Source organism: Aythya fuligula, chromosome 1 (assembly GCF_009819795.1).
Source record: "Aythya fuligula isolate bAytFul2 chromosome 1, bAytFul2.pri, whole genome shotgun sequence".
NCBI lineage: Eukaryota > Metazoa > Chordata > Aves > Anseriformes > Anatidae > Aythya > Aythya fuligula.
In genome coordinates, this window is record NC_045559.1 from 66,903,983 (window position 1) to 66,928,889 (window position 24,907).

General features: G+C 38.7%; 1 protein-coding gene across 1 annotated transcript in view; it reads left to right on the forward strand.

Annotated features, from left to right (window-relative positions):
• Positions 1-24,907, forward strand: part of DERA (deoxyribose-phosphate aldolase) — a 55,373-nt gene that overhangs the window by 18,818 nt on the left and 11,648 nt on the right. The window contains exon 6 of the mRNA XM_032207472.1: positions 5,579-5,707. Coding sequence (XP_032063363.1) covers positions 5,579-5,707 — 129 coding nt within the window. The remainder of the gene's footprint in view (positions 1-5,578; positions 5,708-24,907) is intronic.

Below are 24,907 nucleotides of genomic sequence, written 5' to 3' on the forward strand. Positions count from 1 at the left end.
AGTTGCTGTTCTAATCTGTGCCATAATTGGGGTAGCCATGATAGAATAGTGTTGCTTTGTGATTTGTTTCAAAAGCTTGTGTGGCTATTAAATATTTTAGTGTACATTCAATTATATCAACTTTTTTAAAGCAGTTCTTCTTATTATTGGGGCTCTTTATGAAATTCAGGACATACTTTTTAGGTCTGTTCTTTATGAGGTAGTTGTTAAGAGGTTTTTAATAGTGCTGAACACGACAACAGCTTTATTGGGCAGCTAGTTTAGGTTGGAAAATAACCATAAATGAGATTTAAGTTTATGAGCTTATATGTATATACCTTTTACAAGCTATTAGCTTTTAGAGCAATAATATTTTACAATAGTTTTCTCAACCATTGTCTTGTATTACTTGACAAAGTATGAATTAAGATTAAAAATCAGAATTTAGATAGTGTCTTTAACCACAGGATGTGTAGGCTGTATGTAAAGTGTGATGAAGTTGACCAGCAAATTACTGAAAGAAACTGGTATGTGTTCCATACATATGTTGGAGTTGCTGTACTTTCAAAACTGTCGGAGTTGCCCCAGTGTTACTTCTAGTTCCAGTTTTTAGCAAACAACTGGACATACCACAACTGCCAGTGGTGTCAGTGGCTTCCAAATTCTTGCTAACCATTGATAACGGTTTATATTTGCTCTGTGTCAATCAAAGTTTCGTACAAAAAAAGGAACAAAGGAAATATACACTAAGAAGTTTTAGCATGGCTGCATCCATGAAATAGATAGATATAACCCCTTTCTGAAGGTTGCCTTTCAATCCTTGCTAATAACTATTCAATCATGAGTTCAGAGGCTTTGTTCAGGAACTGGGGACACCTTCTGTGCTGTATACTCTATAAACTACACAGAAAAAATACACTGCCTGATCCAGAGGCTTGAAAAGGATTGCACATGTTGTTCTGAAATACTATAGTTGGATTTACTATTTTCTAGATTTGTAAGCTGATTTGGGACCTCAAAGTCTATTTGCACAATTTCTTTCTTACATTGTCAGCAGCAGCTCAGACTCTTGAAGCCAAATCCTGTTTTCAGTTTCACGTGAATCACTGGAGCCTGGAGTTGCACATATGTGGCTGAGAGCAGAACTGATAGAGTCGTGTTGTGCTGATAGCCTTGCACTTGTCATTTTGTTAACAAACCTGCCATTAATGTGCAAGACAGAAGGGATTCCAGCTCATTTTCCAGTTTCCTAACATGATTACCTTGGTCTTTGGTCTAACAGAAATTGAAACATCTTCCCTTCTTATCTCAGTTTCTACCCTTAACATCAGTCAATGTGACTGACTAGTTGAAAACAACAAATAAAATGAATTAAAAAGAAAAAAAAAAAGTGCCTTTATTACCAGTTTTGGAGAAGAGCTGTTTCATAAAAATTGAAGCTGTTTTTTTTTCTTCCTTTAACATTTTCATGTTCTGTGTAGAAGATACAGATTATTCCCTTTATCGTGTGACTTCAGAACAAATGTATTAGACCAAAGAGGAAAGATCACATAGATAATCTGGGGCAGATTATAGCTAACATTAATTGGTAAAGGTGCTTGCTTGAAAGAAATGAAGGGAGATGCACATTTTCTCTGGTGTACTTAATAGCTGCTAAATATCAATAGAATGCTTTTACTTAATAGTTGGAAATAAAGGAAAACTTACCAAAAAAAAAAAAAGAAAGCACCTTCCAACTGTTGTCTTCTCCAACAGCAGAATTAAAACCAGAGCTATGAAATTATTTTTTCTTTCCTATCAAATCTGTTTTGTTTTGTTTTTTAATCTAAATTCTGTAAATTCATAAAATAAAAGCAGATTTAAAGTTCATAAAAACAGTAAGATACGTTAAATAAATGGGTGCAAAGTAGAAATATTCTTGTCACGTATTTTTAACTGCTAAATCAGCAGAGGTATTACACGCTACATCAGTGATCATCTGACCCTAAATATTATACATGTAAGTTGGCTTCCTTAGTGTGTGGTTTTGTTTTGGTTTTGGTTTGCTTTCTCTGTGTGTGTGTGTATGTGTTTGGTTTGGTTTTGTGTTTTTTTTTTGGTTTTGTTTTTCCTGGTTAAGACTTAGACTTCATTTAATATGGATAGCGTTAATGCCATATTCAAGATACTACACAGTATTGACCATTTGGTTTGAGAGCTCTTGATTATTTTCCACTGTTTTTAACAGACAGAGGAAGAATAGCTTGCAACCCTTTGATGGTGGTCTTAGCTCACAGTTGAATATATATGCCTGCGTGGTTTTCTGTGATAAGGATTTATCCTAAAAGCTTTCTGACACTACAGCAGACACTACTGTGTGGTGGTTTTACCGTGCTGGGCAGCTAAACCCCACAACCACTCTCTCACTCCCCCTCCTTTAAATGAGGAGGGGGAGAAGTAAAGCAAAGAACAACTCACGGGTTGAGATAAGGATAATTTAATTAAAGGGAAATAATTATAATAATTAAATAAAAACTACCATGAACTAAACAATTTAACTAAGGGGAAATAAAAGGGAAAGGGGAAAAAGGGAGGGGAAAAAGGGAAAAATAAAAAGAAGGGAGGAAAACAAACAAACAAAATAAATGAAAGTTATATGGAAGTGCAGAGGAAAGAAATTACTCTCTACTTCCCACAAATGAGCGATGATTGACCACGTCCTTGACGCAAGGCCTCAACGCACGCAGCCGGTGTTCGAGAGATGGACCAACGTCTTCTCAATGAGAGCCCCCCCCCCCCCCCCCTCTTCTTCCTGTTTCCACCTTTTATTGCTGAGTGTGACACCACATGGTATGGAATATCCCTTTGATTGGTCACAACACTGGTGTGATAACACTGCTCTTCCAGCTACAAGTACAGAGTACGGCACTGTATGGGCTGCTGCCGGGAAAGTTAACATTCCAGCCAGACCCAGTACAACCTGACACTACAGAGCAGCTCCATCTGCTGTGCTGGCTACTACTGGTGTTCTGCACAGGTCCAAGAACCAGTGTCCAGTGCTTCTCCTGCACTGAGCTAGAAAGAACTGAGTAGTTACATGGTTTGTTTTTGGCAGCCTCGACTGTCCTACAGGCAGCCCAGGACTTCTTGAAACAGTGAGTGCATATTCAAGTGTGATTAACTCCAACCACACTTCAGACATTTGACGGGAAATTTCAGGATGATCAAGCTATCAGTCTTTTGCTTTAAATCTGACTAAGTACTGAAACTTTTTATTTTTGAAAAGAGTAGGAGTTTTTGCACTTGTTCAGTATCAAAGCAGTCACTCTTTGACCTGGGACTAGGGTTCGCAGTCTGCTTAATTTTCTGTGTCCCAGAGGTAGTTGCATTTCTATTTCTGCTTTTACAGTAAGGCTGAGAATGTCCTATGGGTGCCAGATACTGTTTGCAATAATTGGTCTGTGAATAGAGAACAGTATTTATTACCTACACACCGGCCCCATTAAAACATACCTACTGTTCTACCACCTCGTCTAACCTGATAGACACAGATGATTGAAGATCCTGAGTTGTTACGGTCTGTGGGTTGATGCATGCTATCAGACAGTAAGACTCTTCAAATGATCTTGGCACTAATTGCATATAAAAGTACTTTCCAACAATAGGGAGAGTTTAGTAGCTGCAGTACTAACTTCAGTGAAAAACAGTTAGGGGGATATAATTCCTTTTCATGGAATCCAACCTAAATGTACATTTTGTTGATTTTGTTTTGACATTTTTTTGGCAGTGTATCTTAAAGGTAGAGAAAACTTGAATCTTTTCTTGTTGTTACCATAACTAGAACATGAAAGCTGCTTTTTCTGGCTTTCCAAAGGCTTTGGGAAAGAGTCATTCCACAAAAAGAGACTGCATTTGGATCTAACATGAGCAGTGTTATCAAATGCACAAGAAAATAGCACAGGTTCTTTGTATTTCCTTTTTGAGACTTGATTTGATGTAGAAGGTTTCTGGAGTATCATCAATTGATCAATAAAACATGTTAGACTGCATGCTAGTACTGATTAATTCACACCTTTGGTACACACTGAGAAACAAGGTGAAACCTCGTGTCTATAAAGGGACTTGCTAAGTGCATTAGCCAGTTGTCTACTAATGTGTGTAGCGTGTCTCGGTGGACCACCGCAGTGATCCCAGCCCCGGCTGCCTGGTGTGCCAGCAGCATCAATAGCATTCGGCAGCATAGCAGGTGGAGGGGAGGTCCAGCCATGCAGCAGGATGGCGCATCTTCCTGTATGGCTCCAGGTCCTGCTTGAGGACTGAGGGGAAAAGAAAGCCGACATTGCTGAAAAAAATTGGTCATGGACATTTTTTAGCAAGATGGATTTGTTAAAAGCCATGTTTTTACGTCCTATAAATTAACTTTTTGATTATTTTTTTTTGTGTGTGTTTGAAGATTAAGTATAGTTTGTGTAAAGCACTCTCTTACAAAGGATCCTGTTTGCTTGTTTTATATCTTTTTTTTTTTCTTTTTTTTCTAATTCAGATTCTGGAAATGTTGACTGTACACTGTAAGAGCTGCATTTGCCCACCACTAACACTAATCATCCCCAAGTGGTCAGCTTCTAGCACTTACATTTCAATTACTTCTAGCTCCTTTAATCTTCCTGTGCTTACAGTTTTGTGGGGAGAACAGTTGAATTTTGCTTAGAAGGGTGGGAGGGTTTTCCTGTGCTCCCCACATTGCATTTCCTGACCAGGTATGCGAGTTCTAAACTTTTTTGAAAAAGTGCAGTAAGTCCATGTCCTCGGTCACCCCCGGGCAGTGCAGTGACCTGAGATGGTTCGTGAACACCGAGCTGTGCAGTCACTGATCCATGAAGGTGCTATCTCAGGCCTCAGGCTCTCCTCACCAGGCGTGTTAGCAGCCTGTGTTGATTAGGCTGCATATTTTCAGGAAACTCATATTTTCAAGAAGCTTCTGTGGGATTCGGGTACCTAAACACAGGCATCTAAGTCCCTGACCGACCCTGAGACTGCCCCATGGTTCCGGGAGGTACAACAGGACCTAATGCAGACGTGGTGCCTCCAGGAGCAGCAGCTGGAAGCCAGAGGGGGATAGGTCAGGGCACCTCGAGTGGCACTGAGGTCCGTAATTAGACAAATCGGTCACACCTTTGTTGTCTTGTAGGCTGAGCCCTTTGGTATGGATGGCTGAAGGGGGCAGGGAGCATGGTGTCATGATGTGCACAGGAAAGCATAACTTTCTCTGAGTACTGATTCAGTTTAGTACTGAATTTATTGCTGAAAAAGCTGTTTTAAAATCAGTCTTGAATATCATAGCATTTTTTTTCCTCTCCTGATGTATTCATGAGTGTTTGGCATACTGTGCACATTCTTAGTTTTGAGAGAAACGACATTAATAGCTATTAAGTTAAGTCTGAAACTGTGTGGCATTGTTAATTACCTCCAGTCATGTAATTTATTGAACTTACAAAACTTAAGTTCTTGAGTGCTATGACTAATTATAAGATTGGAAATTAATCCAGAAGTGGAAATTACAGCCATACTTGAAAATGTCTCTCAGCCAACTTTGATCATTTTCAAATGCTTTTATCCACAGGTCTCTATGAGGAGATCCGCCAGTGCCGTGAGGCCTGTGGAGAAGCTCACATGAAAACAATCCTAGCGACGGGTGAACTGGGGTCTCTTGCTAATGTCTACAAAGCCAGCATGATAGCTATGATGGCAGGTAAATATATGTGTGTTCTTCTTTTTAAGCTAAGAATGTCTTTGCTATATTATTCATGAAGCCTAAAAAATTCTAGTCGTGAAAGTTTAGTTTTGCCTATAGTCGGCAAAAACTAATATGCAGCAATTACTGAAGTTGCAGGTGTAGTAATGAAGTGTCACTTGTTTTGTATAACCTACAAAAACGGCATGAAATGTTAAATAACACTTAAAACTGCTAAACGACAAGATTTGTAGGAAAAATAATGTTGTCAAATGTCTGATCCGTGGGATGTTTAATAAGGGCACATACATTTGAGGTAGATTTTCCAGGTAGTGTTGGTGAGCATACAGATGTAGCGTGGTAGGCAGGTGGCTTGTGAACCTCTTTTAAATGCAGTGGGAATTTCTCTGTGAAGATTCCACTGAAAACTCCCCTTCTGGTTTGTGATCACTTCTAACTACCTCTCTGAGAGTGTGATTTGGGTACCCAACTATGCTGGAAATGCAGCAAGGGGAAGAACACCACGTGCTACAGCAGGTGTGGGAATGTGCTAGGTTATAACCAGACCACTCAAGATTGGGGCACTCACTATTAATTGGTGTTCAGTCTTCCCTGCCTTTGAAAACTAAATTACATCTCTTGATGTTTAGGAGCATGCCTGTATTTTATCCTGAACCTTTCAGCTAAGAAACACATTCCCGTGAGCAGGATGGAGTTTCTAGGGGCTGTATATAGGTTGTAGGTCTTACTTTTTGCATAGCTGTATCCATTGCAGACTCTGAACGGAACAAAGCACCCACCTGAGCCTAGGTTTATAGCAGTATATTCCTCTGCAACTTTGGACCAGTGCTGGTACAATTTTACTTAGTTTAAACAAGATTTCAGGGCCGTGGTTTAATACAGTTTTTTCACTGTAAAGATGCAAAGATCCAAGATGCAAAACGTTCTTTGGATGCCATTCTAGAGACCTGCTTCTTCCACCACATTTGAAATAGGGTACCTCATGAATATTGACAGAGAGAAATGTAAAGAAGTGCTAAGAACCACTGGGTTAGTCCGTCTTCTAACTAAATTTTCCCTCTTTTTTGCGTTGATTTTTTTTCCTAGTGTAAGCTCTTCAGACCTAGGATTTATTCTTATTTTAGAACAAGAAAAGTCATCTGAGTGTTTTTCCAGTATTTAAATAAGTATTCAACTTGCTGCTGACCTCACTGTCTCCTTCCACAACACTATGCTTATCTACTTCAAATGGAATGGGAGGCATTTTATACTGCTATGTCAATTAGTATCCTTAGGTACAGAGTATCAGTATTATGCTAGCAAATACTGCTTTTAATTAGAAGAGGTATAAGAAAAATATTTCCTGTCATTTAAACTGATATACTAATAATTATCATCACTTTTTGTAACATACGGTACTGATGAATTCAGTTTGTAAAGCATTAGAATGTTTTCAGATTTTTTGCTGGTGTAATTTTCTTGAAATACAGCAGATGGCCCTGTTGTTAATGATTTTTCCTTGCATAGTTACTCATTTTATAAGATACTTATCTGTATAGCATTTGCAGTAATTTTCTTATTTCAGTCTCTTGCTTTTTCTTTGTAAGTGTTAAAATAAGAATGTATTTTTGTTCTACACATATGTATTGAAGGCCAGATTTTCAGATTCTGACTTGTCAGAACTGCTGAGAAACTCAAATTCCAGATGAAGTTTGTTTGATATGCATATGTGTAATATTTTGGGGAGAAAGTAATTTGGCATGGTAGGTTTAGTTTCTAGCTTTAGTGTCCATATATTTTTGTAGCTGCTGTTATGATTTAAAAGAAAGAAAGAAAGGAAAAATGCAGCTGATCTAGTGGATATGTCAGGTCCAGGGAACTTTCATTTGAATGTAAAAAAGAACACCTCTGATAACCCTGAATCTAGTGATTAATTTTATGTGGAGAAATTAGTTATGTAGTATATTGGATTCAAATGCAAAACTTACTTTAGAAGTTCTTGCTACCTCTGGCCACTTGTTCCCGTACTTGTCTGCAAATTTGCTGCTCCTTCAGCTATGGTGTTAGAAGTGCTCATCATGCTGCACAGTAAACTGAGTTATCAAATTAATACTGATACAAATTACGTCAGAAAGGGGTAACTAGCTTTGATTTTTTTTTTTTTTTCTAATTGCCACCCCCTCAACAATTTGGTTTACTGACCTGCCTTGTATACGGTTGTATCTGTGCAGCTGAGGACATGGCTTGTAATCCTTAAACTGTTTTCACTGTGCAGCACATAATGCAAGTCTATCGTGTAGGGAGCACAAAATCCTATCTGTACTGATATTTACATTACTGTTGCTGGGCATGCACACTCTCACCTAGGTCCTGAAGCACTGATCTGTGTTGCAACATTTATTAAAATACATATTTTTTTCCCATCTGTCTCATTTGTGAAACTCAGAAGGTTGGGGACAGGAAGGTGTCACAGTGCTGATTTAGCACTAGCTCCATGGTTAAAAAGCTTCCCTGGGATGTCTGGCACCTGGGCACTCCATGGTTGTTCTCACACACAAAGGTGAATTTTACAGTGTATTTGCCATTAAGGTTTTCGGTCCCTCCTGATAAAGTTGCTCTGCTTTGCACAAAGCAATTAACTGAGCAGGGAATGCAATGCAGATGTCTCCTCTCCCGAGTAACTTTTCAAAATTTGTGTACAGGCTTCCTTATGCTGATTTGAGGAATGATGGGTGTGTGCTGGGAAGAACAGCATGATATATTTAGTCTGATTCAGGTAGCAAGTGGGGCTTCAGCCACTGGAGAAGCCAGCTGCACAGATGATTCTATAACTGACTTGAAAAAGTATGGCAAAAGGTAAAAGGTAAAAGGTGTGCCCCTCCACTGTTTTTTTTTAAGATAATGCTATGATTTTAAGATAACAGTAAGGGCCACGCTCAGGCTGGGGCAGTGTGCCTGCACACGTCTGTGCTCAAAAGTGATAGCATAGGCCACGTCTGTAGCTGTACTCTGAAGCCCAGTCCTTGCAGGACTTGGTGGAAACCCCAGTGAGCTCCTGAGCCCAGCAAGACATACAGATCCCAGCCGTGCACTGATGGAAGGGGTCAGCTGTAGAAAATGTGCTTTGTACAACATGCCTGTGTATAAGTTGCTAATCCTTGCACCTGCCAGAACTTTGGGGGGAAAAAAGAGTGGCTTCACAGCGAATACAGTAATAACCTGTATCTATTTGAAGTAAATATAATCATTGGCCTCTATTAGGCTCCTCCCGTGTCTGAAACCGTATCTCTGAAGTACCATGTCTACTTTTTCTTCCTTCTCTAGCGCAGTACATAGGGAGAAGGACATCAGAATGGGAACAGGCACCCAGTTCTCTTAAATTCTTCTAACCAACCCTTTACCAACTTGACTGACGTGCTAAAAATTCTTCTGGAATATTTAAGTATCTATTTCTGAGTGCTGCTGGAAGAGGCTGACAGCCCTCTAAGGACAGTGAGTCAGCTGGCAAGAATAATTCTTGCAGTGCTAAAGAGGAGATAGTGGAAAAGGTAAGGACTGCACATCCGTGGCTCTGTGTGACTACCAAAGGAGCACATTTTTTTCAGAAAGCTGACTGAGATCAGTTCTTAGCAATGAATCGGGGATTTTTTTGGTCATTTTGTGTAATGTGCACTGCCACTATTTGAGCTTCTTGAGGTGTTGATGGTGAGTCTGAGTGCTTGAGCTTCCCAAGGGTAACTCACTGCATCTTCGATTCTACCAGAAAGTTTCCAGACAGTGAGCAGAGCAAACTAATCAGTAGTTTTCAACGTCTTGTGTACACTTGTGTGAGTCAGGTTCATTTCTACAGAAAACACTCAAATCTGCATCTTTGGAGCCTCTTGGAAGAAACAGTTCTGAGGAACACAAATAGGAGTGCCTGGTTCCCCAGTACCAGTGGGATCTACATATACACTATGTTTCTTCACCTTGGTGCCTTAAAAAAAAAAAAAAAAAAAAAAAGAGAGAAAAGGAAATAAAAAACAGGTCTTGTACACAGTTTTATTATTGCAGAGAAGCCTTTATGTTTGTGTTGGAAAAAAAAAAAAAAGACTGCCAAAGAAGTCAGACAAGGAGGGGGAAGATGATAAATTTGAAGTGGGAAGGGAAAGGTTGAGTAAAGATGTGGATGACTGAATTGCATATTTCAGTTAAGGTTTGTATTTTGGAAAATGATGTTTTAACCAGATTACCTAATTACAAAAACTTAATTGTTCTATATAAGAATTTGTATTCATTAAGGTATACAAATGGAGGAGAGGTGGTGGAAGTAACTAAATAAATATACTTTGCATTGAAAGTGAAAACTTCCTCTGTCATTTTTAGCTGTCAAAGCTGGTCTCCACAGTACATCTCACTTTACCTCATTCTTTGGGAAGCTGATGGAAATACAACAGTGACATATGAAAGATATTTGTTTTCATTATAAATAACTAAACAAGTACCTATGTAAAGATCAGGAAGGAGTGATGTATACTCTTCTGCAGCTCTACTAAACATATGGGTTTCAAATAATTTTTTGTAGGTCATTAAGCAGTTACTCAAATAAGTGGAGATACTGAGTCTTATAAAAATTGAATTTAGAAAGTGAATGATTTATTGCTAAAGCAAACTAATGTCTAGAGTCTCTAGCACAAAGAAGCCTGTAAAAAGTATCGAAAGATGGTTGAAGCAACCTTCTTTAGAAGAAGAAAATTAAAACGTGGAATCTGCCCACAGAAATTTGTAGATCCTGTGATACTGTTAATTCCAAAGTGAGCAGAAATAATAGAGCTAAACGGTGAAGAAGCAATGTGCTTTGCAGTTCTTAGGAGAACCTGCTATCAGTCCTGCCAAGCTTCAACCTACCTTATTGCAGTGGTTCCAGTTAGTACACACTCATTTCCATAAATCATTTTCACAAATAGGCTGGCTTTGCTTAGATCCAGGGGGAGACTAGCTGAGGGCTGTCATACTCAATCTTTGTCTCTAAAAGCAGAGAATAAGTGGCACAAGGGTTCCCCCTAAGAAAACTCAAGACACAGGAGTACCGCTTGAAGAGGTTTCCTCAAAAATCCTGAAGACCAGAACATCCCACCACACACGAGGCTAGTCCTGACTTAAGAAAAGTTGTAACACTTTAATGATTAAAGGGAGAGTCCAAGAAATGTGGTGTGGAACTTCACAGAATAATGCCAAGCTACACAAAGTTTTTAGCCCATCTCTAAATAAGATACATATACTGCAGATAATATTAATGCAGACACATTTTTAGCATGGGTAATGTGAACGCAAATTCTGAGGTACCAATAACTGTTGCTATAACACTATCTTGCAAAGATTTGTTTGGAGCCAGGTTAGATGGTATGGCTTTAAACATGCTAGCAGCCTTCTAAGTGTTAGGAATGCACTTCCTGCTGCTGGACGTGGACTGTCATGGTCCAAAGCAAAGGTTCTACCAAGCAAATGTTTCATGAAAAAGAAGAGAGGAGACCAAACTAGCAAAATTTGATTGAAAATCTAGGCATGCTTCGTGCAGATGCTACTAATGTAGGAAACAAGACTACTGAATAAGTAATAATACTTAGCACTTAGATTGCACTTTGCATCTTCAAAGTACATGTACACACAGACTTTAGCAGAATAAATCTCACAATAGCTCTGTAAAGTATGAGATAAAGATCATAACAGACAAGTCAAAAGTTAAGCTGTGATCAGTTGTGAGTTCCTGGCTTTAAATCCCATGCTCGTACCAGAAGTTGAGGGCCCTATTCAGTAGCATTTGAGCTGCATTATGCTTAAAAACAAGTTTGATTTAATTATTTGTCCACAGCTTCAGCTGTAATTTGATACTAACAAGGTAGTTATTAGAGCCCAGAGCAAATGAAAGGCAAAGCAGGGCAGGAGGCTGGGCAGCAGATACGAAACAAGATTCCAATCTGTGTCTCATTTTATGCATCCGAAACACAACCAACTGTATTGAGTTTGCTGTGTATTAGTAAAAGACACACTTTGCCCTGTAAAGGGACAGTCAGAAATGAGGAGTAAAGTGTGGCTGTCACGTTCTAAAAGCAGACCAGGTTAAAACTGTCAATTCCTTTCTACAGACGTGAACTGGCTTTGAGTGCTTTCCAGGGTGACTGATGATGTTTAGATTTACTGGTGTAGAGCCGGGGGCAAACTAGTAAGTCCTTACTCTTCTGAATATATGGGAAGAGGACTGATCGTCTGACTGGTGACTAAGGCTTTCTCAGTCACAGTCTGGTGGTGATTCCTTTCTCGAAGGAATGAAGCAGGACTCTGAGTGAGTCCAAGGTGCAAGATGGATTTCTTGCTGTTCTGGCTTGACTGGAAGGAAAAGGTAGATGTTGAAATGCAGTGTGTTCTTGCATTGACTGCTTGTCTTCAGAGAACAAAGCACAGTGTGGAGAGAGTTCTTCCACCTGTGCTATCAAATGGTAGAGAATACTCCCAATATGCTTTGACTGAGATCTTCTGGTGGTACAGATTAGATCCTAGCATGGGCACGAGCACGTTTCTGAATTTCTTTCAATTTACTGAGTGCATAATACGATGTTTGCATTGGCCCTCTTCTGTGTGAACACATGCAAACAGTACCTCGTTTGTCCAAAGCCTTCCTTCAGAATTTTTAGATAATTTGAACTTGTTCAAAGTTGAACTAAGTTCAAATCTAAATTTTGAACTTAGATAAATTTGAACTTGCAGAGTTGGAACTGCTTCAGCACGTTGCATTGTGAAGATGCAGTGTTGCAGGTATGTTGAGGAGTACAGCCTTGGTTACTGCCTTGGAATGTAGAAATGGTCGCAGTATGGCTGCTGTATGAGACTCATTGGGACATTAATTAACACTAAGGTTGTTGATAACTTTACCGTCTGTTTGCTGCAGCAGATGTCTCACATTCTGTATAGTCTGCAGTCGTTCTGCATGTTCACAGCTCTGGTTAACATCACTGAAAGTTCAGTGCAAGGAACAAGCATAAAACATGCTGTGGAAAAAACAAGATACAGAGCACTGCAGAGTAACACAGTCTGCCTCAAAAGTTTGAATGTTGTTATAGAATAAAAAAGAGTTTGGATTAGCAGTTAGATCAGAAGATGTTCTTGGCAACATGGAAAGTCTTTAAATATAATCTATATAAAAGAGATCTGCACAGGAACAAGTGACTCGATTTATTCTGGTACAGAGTGGGGAGAAAAGAGAAGAAGAAAAAAGCCGGTAGTATAAAAATGCAGATAGCTGCGTGTTCAGAAAGACAGTACAAGGATGCTCCCTTAAACGATGTAATTGCCTACAAGCTTAACAGTGATAGTGCAGCTAATCACTAGAAATAATGTAGGCGTGATAGATAAGCTTGGAGTTGAAAAGTTCTAACAATACAATCACAATATTCTCAGGTCTGGATTACTGATGAGGGTCCACACAAAGAGTAGTAACACAAAAACAGTATTGGTCTTGAATAAAGCAGATCTGGAAGGAATGCAAAATGAGACTTAAAAATCTGTCTTGAACTCCATTATGTATGTATAGGGAGTCAGAAATGAAGGAATGTGAAGGAATGGTTAAGAAACACTTGGGTGGACTCTAATGGAAAATCTTCTCAGTAAAGTCAAAAGAGCAACAGAATACTGTATGGGTAAGTAGAGGTTAGAAGTAATATACAAGAGAAACAGAAATGTTGAAGTACATAGGATCTTTGAGGGGACAACAGAGTTGTAGTGCATACAGTAAAGCCTCATTTGTTTGTGGTTTAAGGTAGAAACCCAGATATGCATGCAATACCACATTTTGTTATACATTTACTTACATGCTTACTGAACCATGTGCTTGCATATACAGCCATATCTAGGGGAGATGGTTGTGTGGGGTTGTTCATATTTGCCATACCAGGATGCCTGATGACTCGGTTTGCTAATTTTGTGAAAGGCCTATTCTAGTAATGGTGTTCTGTAATCAGAAATAGCAATATAAAGCCTCTATTCAAGTCAAAGAAGACATACTGATGCAAAAACAGTTGACAACCTGCTCTTAATATACCTGTTTGTTTGATTTTGTGTTATCCACAATACTGCTTTACTTTCCTGCCACCCATTCCCCACTTATAAAGAGAAACTGTGCTATTTCCAAGCACCTCTCAACAGAATAACATGGTTGGGTCAGGAAACCAGAAGATGGCTAGGATTGTTTGAAATAGCAGAATGATTCCTAGCTTGCCATCATCTTTGACGACTCAGTTAACTTCTCTGTTTTTTTCCATGCATAAAATTGATGTTGAGCATTTCATAGGACCTCCGTGATGTCTAGTAAATTAAGATAGAAGCAGAAACATATTCCTCTCATTAGAAGGCAGAATTTTTCCTTTGTTTGTACATAAAAATGGAATACCCTTAGTCACAACTGAAATGGAGAAGTTTGAGCAAGAGAAATTTTGGAAATTTTCTGGAGAGAGCTTCTGATTATCAGAGCCAGTCCTGGAAGTGACAGTGGAGGCAGGAGCTGGCAGAGCTTGCCATGGTACTTGAGAGTGATGGTACCATGCACTGCACAACTGACTGGCACTGTCTAGCAGCGGGGAGGTCACCTTCCTTCAGCTGTTTTCACAGCACTCCACACAAAACATTCTTCTAAATGGAGGAGGGTTGCTATGCCTCCTGTATGTCTGTTTTACTATGCTTTGGTGCTCTCCCTTCACTGAGCACAGTGGAATGAGCAACATGCCCCTACAAGAAAGTGTGGAGGAGAAGGAGTCTGGTATCTCCCCAGGACTTGTCACTGGATCTCAGAGAAGACAGAGACAGCGGGATCAGTGAGGATCATACAACAAGTTATTCTTTCTTTAACACAGGTCTTCAAAGCATGGACAGGTGCTGTGGGCTTCCATTGTCCTGTGGTGTATTTTAAGGGTTTGAACCCTAGTCTGCAAGGATTTCTGCTACTTGACTTATAAGAAAGTGGCTATTCTTTGTGCTTCAACCTCTGAAACTGGTGTGAAATAGGTTACAGTGAGTAGGCATGTACTGCCAGTGTGACATACTGCTGGGAGGGGTCAGCCTTCTATTAACAAACTATCCTAAATGCCTGAATAGTGTTTTTCTTTTGCTGATAGTCGAGATCTTTGCAGAGCATGTTAATTAAGGAATATCTAAATGGTATACTTTCAATTTACAACAACTGATGCAGAGAGGTGAGAAAGCACCCCTGTTGCGTTAATTTTCCCCATGAATGAAACCTTGTTTCTATGTTAAATAATTTGTTAGAATTTGAGTTAAAACTTTTGAAGTTTCATATCGCTTCAGATTCAGAAATCGTTGCACAGTGAATAGTTCTAGTCAAACATGCCATCAAAATAACACGGCTTCATAGCAAAAAACTTTGCATCTGTGAAGCTCCGGTATTGAAGGTAATGGTTCGAGAGAATGTAATTTTAAAACATGGAAATATTATGTAAAATCAATAGATGTACAGGGTACTATTTATTTCTCTGATATTTCAGGTTGTTTTTTTATTGTGTTAGGAGCAGGTGTTAAATTCTACTAAACAAGTGAAAAATAGAAATAAATATTTAATTTACCGTATCTATCAATTATACAAAATTGTCTTATGAAATATTAAAGTATCTTTTAAGAGATTGCAAGTAGGAACACCAGTTAGAATATTCAGTCCCTTAACAGCAACTTAATATAGATGTGGAAATAAACTCAGCATGCTTTTACAGTTACAGGTCCTGGGATTTTTGTGTTGCTTTTAGGGTGGCATGGCCTTGTGATCAGGCTGATCTGATCTGAAATTATTTTGAAGCATATGCCTATCATAGCAGAATGTGAAATTAGACTTCTAAACAGAAAGATGTTGAATGGAAAAATACACCAGGAATATGTGATCTTGAACATCAAGAGGCCATTTTGAAACTCTTTAGATGCTCATTTGAACAAACCTATTTACTCATAAGGAACAGGAATGCAGTGAAAAACAAAGCAGTGTACCAAGAGGTGGACACAAAACACAAGTGAGTTCCATACTGAGACATTAAAATGGGAGAGAAATTAATCATATCAAACAAATTAGTCCTAAGGAGATTATGGGTAGTTTCCTTACCAATAAAGTGGATCTTAAAAATACTGAGATCAGTATAAAGATATGAACTAACTTTTACAAATCACATTTTAATAGTGCTGACACTGTATTTCCAGGTGTTACTTCATTAAGTTCAGAGGAACAGGCTGAATACCCAAGCTAGCTGCTGCATTGTGTGTCACTACAAGCATGTTCCTTACTGAGCTAAACAGGATTGATTATTCAATTGCAAATATTTAAGCTTATATTTAACAGTTTCCCTTCCTTATAAGTTTTTAACTGCAATTCAAAAGTTTATCTTAGTAGGGTTTCTCGATCTTTTTTTTTCAAAGGAAAATATTTCTATTGGAATATGACAATATTCTTCAGGAATGTGCTTATTTCACTGGTGTTTGGAAAGAGCACTTCATGGTTTTTCCCAGCTTGCCCCAGTGTTTGCTTGCAGTATTTTTGGTGAGTTGTGAAGGGACCTGGACTTCCTTGGTAGGTACTTTGATTATTTAGAGTCTGTCTCCTGGGTTTTCTATGCTCCTTTGATTCGTGTTACCAAAGTGCAAACCATGTACTTTCTTTGACACGATACTTTGGAATTTCAACCTCTGGGAAACATTTCTGTTTTGTTTATTTAGTTTGCATTCCTTTTTTGAAATGATGGTTTTTAATTTTATCATCTCTCATATAAGTCAGTTTCTAGTTTTTGACCATGCCTATTTTGTAACCGAACTGCAGCAGCATTCCAGAGCTTCTTGTAAAAGCCCTGCTTTTGAGGGAAGTTTTCAAAGACAAAGAAGATAGTAAAGTCCATAGTCTTCATGGCAAGTCAACAGGGATCTGACATCTGATTGTCTGTTGCACCTTTGATGTTTCTCCCCCTCTAGCACTTGTGCTATAGAGTGACTTTCCCTGCAGTGTACAACTGCAGCTGATTTCTCAAGTTGAGTTCTCAGTAAATCTGAAATGTAGAAAAACTTCCTCCTTGACTGTGCCAGGACATTTTTATAAACAAAAAGTCTTCCTTCTGTCACCTTTGCAGCTACACTGCCAATCCAATGTCCAACTTATCAGTTTATCCCAAACATTGCAGAAGTAAAATTTTGTCATTTATCAAGATTTGTTAATTCATCTCTAAAGGACCAGAATGGAAACAAATGGCAATGTTCCATATTCCATGCAGCACATTAGACTTAAATTATGCAAAACAAAATTATGAATCATGCATCTTCAAAAGCCTTCTTCCCACTGGTCCTGGAAAATGGACATGTAGATAGCTGAAAGAAAATGCAAAGCCTTACACATAAATGGAGCTTTGAAATGAACCCAAGCCCCACGATGAGAAAGCAGCTTGGTGGGGTGTGATGGAAGCGGGTGCCACATTTCTCATGACCTCTAGTCCCCAGCAAGAGGAGAGGGGCAGGATTTTTGTGCGGTGCTCTGGTAACAAGACACCATGCACAAGCTGTTGATAGCTAACTGGTTATATTCCTGTTGTAATCAGGTACTGTTTGCAGCTTCTCTGACTGTAACCAGATTTAGCTTCAGAGCAGTTTGCTCAGTTACAGTTGTAGCGCAGTTGCAGCCTCAAGGCAGGCTCCTCGGGGACCTTCAGCTGGATGGACTCAGTGCTGTTGTAGCTATGCCATTTCCAGTGATTTCCAGTGCCTGGGTTAGAATTACAGCTTACTTAGCTGTAAACTAACTGTCTCCAGAGTGTACTGCAGAAATGCTGGTTTGCAGCTTAAAAGTAAAACCAAAAAAATCCTGGTAAAATAAACATAGCTACTCCATGCTTTTGAACTACTTGATGAGTTCATCTGCAGAGAGTTGCTCCTATTAGGAAGTAAGAACTGAATGCATGAGAGAAACCTAGAGGAAGGATGCAATGAATTTTTCTGCTGAAATGTTCAAGAGAGGCTTTTTTTTTTTTTTTTTTTTTTTAAGTGTGTTGGGTACAGAGAAATCTTGAGGGATGACGGGGTTCCTGTGCCTTTTGTACACTATTTTTTTGCAATACACAGGAACATGCAGAGCACTTAGCAATGTACATATAGAAATGCTACAGATTTTCATTACAAAGAATTATTAATTACTAACATTTCCCTACTTGGCAATAATTCAGCAAACAGTTGTGCCAGTTGAGGTTATTGTAAGGTCTGTTTCATGAAAGACAGAAGTAAGAGAAGAGCTGAGACTGCACGAGGGAAGGTTTTAAATGGTGGAAGGCAAAGGGAAGGTAAGACTAGAATCTGTTCAAGTTGGAAGGAGGCAGCTAATACAGCATTTGAGGCATCAGTGATGCGTTCTGTATTATTCATAGCTGTGACTGATACGGCTTGTAGGTTTTCTACGTTTTCATTTGCTAAATTAGGTGGGACATCACATAAAGACTAAAGTAGTCAGTGAAACGTAGAAAGGTTTAGATCATCGTGATTATACAAAGCTTGCAGACTCCTTTCCACAAAATGTGAGTTGCTACAGCACTGATTTTTATGTTAATTTACTTGTGAATAATTTAAAAATACCTGTTTATTTTTTAATAAAAAGGAAAGATATAAATTGGCTGAGTGTTCCTAATGTTACTTACAGCTGCCATTGAGCAGATGTTAGGGATTCTGAGTGGTTTGCTAGACCAAAATAAGTTTTATGAATAAACAAACAATTTCTTTTTACTACCAACTCTTTCAGACTGATTCTCTCCCAAATTCACAATAAATGGCTTTTAAAAGTCTCCTCATAAATAATTACCTTTCTTGTGCAACTTCCTTGTAGGCACTTGGATTTTAATTACGATGATGAACTGTTTTAATAAGTTGTTAAATAATTTTATCTTTTTAGGGCTGAATCCATATTCCATTTTTCTTTGACTTCATTGGTTCCTGGGAATTTAATCTTTTAATTCTTGATAATTTCCTTGATATTGCACTTTCCACCTCCCTTTATAAATTCACATTGGAGAAGCAAACAGCATGCAGCAGCAGCATCTTCTTCTGATCTCTATACACACGGACCCACCTGAGCTTGCTGGTTAACAACAGCCTCCTGTTACTAGTAGCCTTTTTTTTTTTTTTTAACTCAGTCAGTTTGATGCTTGAAAAGATATGTAGCTAAATGGAGACAATCGATCTCTGATTTGGGCTAATGTCTGGGTGCCTTAAAAGCACAAGAAGATGGCTAGCAAAGAGGATATTGTGGTTAGTTGATGGACAAGATACATGCAGCAGTGCTATGCTGAGCTTCAGACTGGTGCTTTTCAATGTAAATATATAAATATACGTATATCTGATTTGATGTAAAGAAATGCTGAGCACACACAATTCCTTGTGACTTCAGTTGTGATTCAGTAACTTTGAAAAGTAGCTGCTTTATGGAACTATGTACATCTCTACACAGATGATGGGGAGAAGAGCCAAGTGATAGGTTGTTAAATGTCCTGAATTTTAGTCTCATAGCATGGTTCAAATTTACTTAATTAAAAGCACCTTCTATTAAAAAAAATACAGATCATGTTTAAACTTTCGTAGTTTTCTTTTAGAATAAGTATGGAAACAAAAAAACATGGTAGCATGTCTCATGATCCCACTCTTAACAGAATAATTTGAGTCACTGCAAAAAAACATTAATAACAGTTTAGATATCATTAGAAGTCATAATTGAAAGCGTTGATCCTTCAAGGCTTTGAGTTTACTGGCTTAGTGTCTACCAAGTCAAATATCTATTTCTCTGGGGTTCAGCCTTGGGTAGCTTTGTTTGCTGTTATCTTCTGTGTGATACAAACTGAGCGTGCTTAGGACCAAGCACATATGGAGAGGGAAGACAATACATTTTTGGTAAGCGTGGATGAAGAAGCCATTGGTATCATAGTAAGGCTCTAAAATATTTCCATGCAAAGATACAAACTTTAGCCAGATTTTTTTTTTCTTTTGTAAGAAAGACATTAAATGTCATGTCTCAATGAATAGTGACATTTAATAACTCTCCAATAATACCTGTGAGTATATGTACGTCTAGCACAAAGAGAGTTTGATACATGATTTCTTTCATTCCCAGTATTTCAGTAAGAGGGATGAAATGACAATATACAAAATGATAACATATTTTTAGTGTAGGTTTTGGGGAAAAAAAAAGTAAAACATATAGCATGTGGATTTGAAGATTAAAATATCTTCTTTTTGACAGTGGACTAGCCAAATGCACATTTCTGTATCAGTTTTTTTAACCAAAAACCAGTCAGTTATTTAACCAGATTTTTGGTACTTTTGGTTTGAGATGCTCACTGTATTTGCAGTCTCTGACCAGATCAGGACACAGGTGGTTGAAAAGGGGAGGATGAAAAACAATGCTCTGGCATGTTAGATACCTTTTTATAAGTTGCTGCCTATTTCTGGTGGTGCCTAAGGGTTCTTTGGATTTTCTTTGTTTTTTTAAAGGTAGCTCTCAGTAGATCCTTATGCTAAAAAAGTCTGACAGTTTATCACCAACATACCTTCATAAAGCATCCCTTTGAAATAAAATTGTAATTTTGCAATGTAAGCATCATTAATAATACAACTGAGGGAGGAGGTTGGGGGGAAGAGAAGACTTCTTAAAAACAAAACAAAACAAAACAACCAGAAGCTTATATTTCTTTCCCCCAACAGAGAGGTGCTTTCTGCTCAGAGTGTGGTTGCACAGCCAGTTTGTTGCTGTTGTTTGTTAGGGTGGCAAGCTTTTTGATATTCAGGCCACCCTGAATACCAAAACTGACAGCCCTCCTGACAGTGGTGAAAACATCCGTTAGCAACTGGAAACTCCCCCCACGCTGTGGCCTACACATATGGGTCTTTGCAGTTTTGCCAGATATCAAATTATCAACGTGGGAAGAGAAGAATGAAGAACTCTGAGGGGTAGCAACCTCCTTATATTAAATGTAATATTATAAAAATAATAGTAATTGAGAAAGAAATAATAGCTGGTGACACTTGCCATTTTAACAACTCTGCCTTGAAATACACTACATTGTTGGTAACTAAGGCCTTCCAGCGTGTTCCTCTTTTGGTATTTGTTGCATCAGAAGGAGAACAACACCTTCTGTGGTGGCAGAGTCTACATGCTCATAAATTTATTGTATTGAAGAATTTCAAGTGTCATAAAAACTAAGCCAAGTACATAACATTTTCCTAGTAATCACGTGATTACTGAAAGGGGTAGGTTCAGCTTGCTATTTAAGTCTGTAAGTAACCTATTCTATACCATTTCTTAAAGCCAGGAGGAAACAAAGGCATTACAGACTGGAGACTGGTGAGATCAGGCACTTCGTGTTTATCATGCAAATCCAAAGGGAGGACATTGGCCCCAAAATGCTCTTGGGAAGTTCTTTTGGTACTGGAAATCTCCCCAGTGCAGAAAAAGCTCTACAGAAGCCTCTGCCTGTGCTAGCTGCCTCCTTATATGTAGGAGACAGTATGGATGAGCAGCTGATGCTGGCTGTTTGTCCTCTGCATGGCAAAGAGAAGGCTGAACTGGAGAATTGAATGCTGGACAGATTCTGACTGTGGCATTAAGACATGACTTTTAAATCTCAAAAATCAATTGCGCCTTCCTCTGGGTTAGAGTCGGAACAGAATCTTAAACTGCTTTTATCATGAAGTGTTGAAAAACACTCAAAATGACATTGAAGTATCATGATTTTGGCTCTATTATGTATTTTATTTTAAATCCTTAAAATTCATAGTACCTTCTAATCTTGATAAAGTAGACTAATTTTCCAGTTGCTTTGTTCAGTATGGAGTATCTCCAAATGGATTTTAAGCAGCTCTTTTTCAATTTGAGTAATTTTGTTACAAGCTAATAGACAATATGTAAGTGTACTGACATATAATGTTAACATATTTGTTTCAGAGTTGCTATCAACATTAAAAAGCACAAAACTAAATCTGGTTGCTAAAATAAGGTATGCGATATGCCATGTAGTGCTGTGATTCCAAACAGTCATGCATATTTATTATTTACTTCCAAGTCATAGCACTATTACTGGTAGATATATCAGGGCTTTAGCCACAATTTTTATTGTGTCATGTACTAGACAACATTTTGTGAGACTAAGATGTATTGATCCAAAGCCAGGAATGCCAGCAGGGAAAAAGCCTGATCTAGAACATTACTGTTTTAATTATATCACAGTTTAGGATAGTTTAATGTTGTTTAGATTATTTTAAGTGTGAACAAGTAAATGATGCAATACAATTCAATGTTTGTAGAGGAAGCTTAATGGGTGAGATTTTCAAATCAAATCTAGCTTCTCCCACTTTTTTTTCAGCTCAGCTCAGTACAAGCACATGGCTGGGTGTTGAAAACCTGAGTGCCTGCATCTCATCTGAAAAGAGAGGCCAACCTTTATGTGGCTTTGTAATGGAACAGCAACTTGTTTTAGCAGCAACCAGTGTGTCACGGATAAAGTGATGAGAATGAATGCAGTGGTTCCTTCTCAAACACCCATCGTACCTGTAGCTGCTGAATGTGTGATACTAACACTCTGCCAGAGCAGGGAAAGGTCACCTTCCCCCTCATAGCCCCTGGCTACGTCAACGTCCTCATACAGAGACAATGTGTTATTTTATAACCTTTAGCTTTTTTATGCAATTTATGACTTCTGGATGTTAGGGTAAGCTGCAGAATTCAGCCATCGCTATCTTTGCAGCAAAGAGTGGGAATGAGGTGTTGAAAGATGTGACTGCCTTTTTTGTAGGTCACCTCAGTGTAACAGTGAAGATGATGGTGGCAATGAGAGGGAGCGGGTCTGCTGCTCTGTGCTTTCCTGCGCTGCAGTGCACTTCCACTAGATTTTATGCAGTGCTATGCCTACCTCATCAGTAACACCATCCTGTTTCCAGCTTTGCAGTGTAGTTTGTGAAAGATTTTATTTTGGGGATTTTTCTGGGGGGTGGGAGGTTGTTTGTGGTTCTTTGGCTCTTCAAGTATTTTGGTATTTTGTGTCTTGCTCAAAACCAGAGGCAAGTGGCAAACCACACTGTTGTCTGTAAAGGATAACAGCATTATGACTGGATAAGCTGAGAGGAAAGGTATATTTTTTTTCTCAGTGATAATTGCAAAGTTGCCATTAGGTGTTGGGATATATTGATTTATTTATTCTTTCTACCTTTAGCTTGTCATGTGTCATTAGGCAAACTGCTTAACCAATTTCAGTATTGCCATCTGCAAAACAAAATAAGGTTAATATAGGTCATTACTGTAAAGCCCTGGAGTGTAATGCACGGTACACGTTTTTGAATAAGTATAAATGAAAATCTCAGTAAAGAAGCATGAAATTTAACAAGCAGAAAACAATATAGGGATTCCTTAAGTTTCCATGTGGTCCCAGTAGTTGGTCTTGGGAAAATGTCCTGCTGCTTCTTCTTTGGAGAGGACAAGGAATGACTGTGCAGTGGTGCACAACTGCCTGCACTGCTCCTGCACCTGTGCCATATTCCAGCCTGGCAATATGGGAGGGAACTGGGAGCATCTTTTTCGTATGTTTTAGTGTAGTTTGAAGCCAAAGCCAAGAGCCACCACTGACGAGAATCCCAGCTGTGGCCTTTGAGATTGGAGCATGTCACATGTCAGTTAATTATTTTTCCCTTTCACCGTGTACAGTAGGAATTGGAATGGAAGAAATGTTCTAAAAACAACAGAAGTTGTTTTTATATATATCAGAGTGACAGAAGGTGGTGTGGATCTTTCTTTTGAACCTTCTCGAGAAACACATTTTAAATGAACACACAAGAAACTAATACTAATTAAGTAATAGTATCCTATGGAGACCTGTGGTAGACACTATAATAGTGCATTAGCAAGCTATGCATAATTCAGCAATGCTGAATTCTTTCAGAGATCATCTACAGGGAATTTTGCATAAGTATGGACTTAATAATTTGTCCCTTTGTGTGTGTGCGTAAGTGTTCCTAAGGGCATCATTTGGCCTGCAGATCGCCTATTACCAGAGATGGTGTACAAGAAAAGAAGCATCCATTTCTAGTCTTGAAAACGAAGCTGAGATGATAGGATGGGTCATTATAAAGGTTGTCTTATTTGTAAACAGACTTTAAACGTGGAGCTCCATGGTGCAATTTTTTTTTCCTCATACAGGTACTTTTCAGAAAAGAATTGGAAAAAATAAAAAGTTCACAAAATACCAAGTTATAAGCCAGGAATTTCAAAAATGGTAGCTTGACACCAGCATATGAAAACATGTATAGGTACCTAAATAAGTGGTCTGGCAGTGTAGCCATGTGTGATGGAGTTCAAGCTACTCAGTGAGCTACTGCTCAAGTGAGTTGTCACGGATGTGTATTCTCTTCTCCTCAATAGCAAAGTTAAGCTGGAAGGAAATGTCTTTCATATTGCAGCTGGAGTTGTAGGACATGTAGGGGGACTATTACAATGCCTCAGCTAACAAGAATTAGCTACTTCATTAGCCTTTTGTATCTTGCCCTGCCTCTCATTTTCAGTGAGTTGATAGCCTGGTAGCCCCTAGTCGGGGTAACCACGTGTGAATCTTAAGACCCCTATTTTAGGTACTCATACAAATAAAAAGATGGGTTGCTTATGCAACTTTATGCATATTTGATAATGTATTATTTTATCATTGCTACTTTTCCAGTACAAACAGCAGAGGCTTATGCAGGTGCCCTCAACAGCATGACTCTCTGCCAGTACTACTAGAAGTCTTGTGGGCATGTGTTCACCCCGTGCTGCTATATATTGGTTTATCTGAGTTGCAGCAACCAAGATACATTTCTGCTCATTGCAAGTATGTACAAGGTAGTATGGCATAATTGTCCCTCTGCAAGCGCCTGTCTCTGAACTATTGTTTAGAACTGCCAGACGTATCTTTGCTCTTCATTAAGAGTAAGGCAACAACACAGAGTCAGTAGTTATCAGGAGATAATCATTCCCCAAGGGCATTTGAAGCACTTCACAACCAAAAGGTTGTGATTACTCCACGATTGCTGTACTGCTTATTATTGCTTATTGCTTAATTATGGAACCATAATTCGTTTCCTGGATGCTCTAATCTAAATAACATTCTCTGGTTTTCGTGCTGTGCTTCATTTTTACGTGGACTGGGAAGCTTT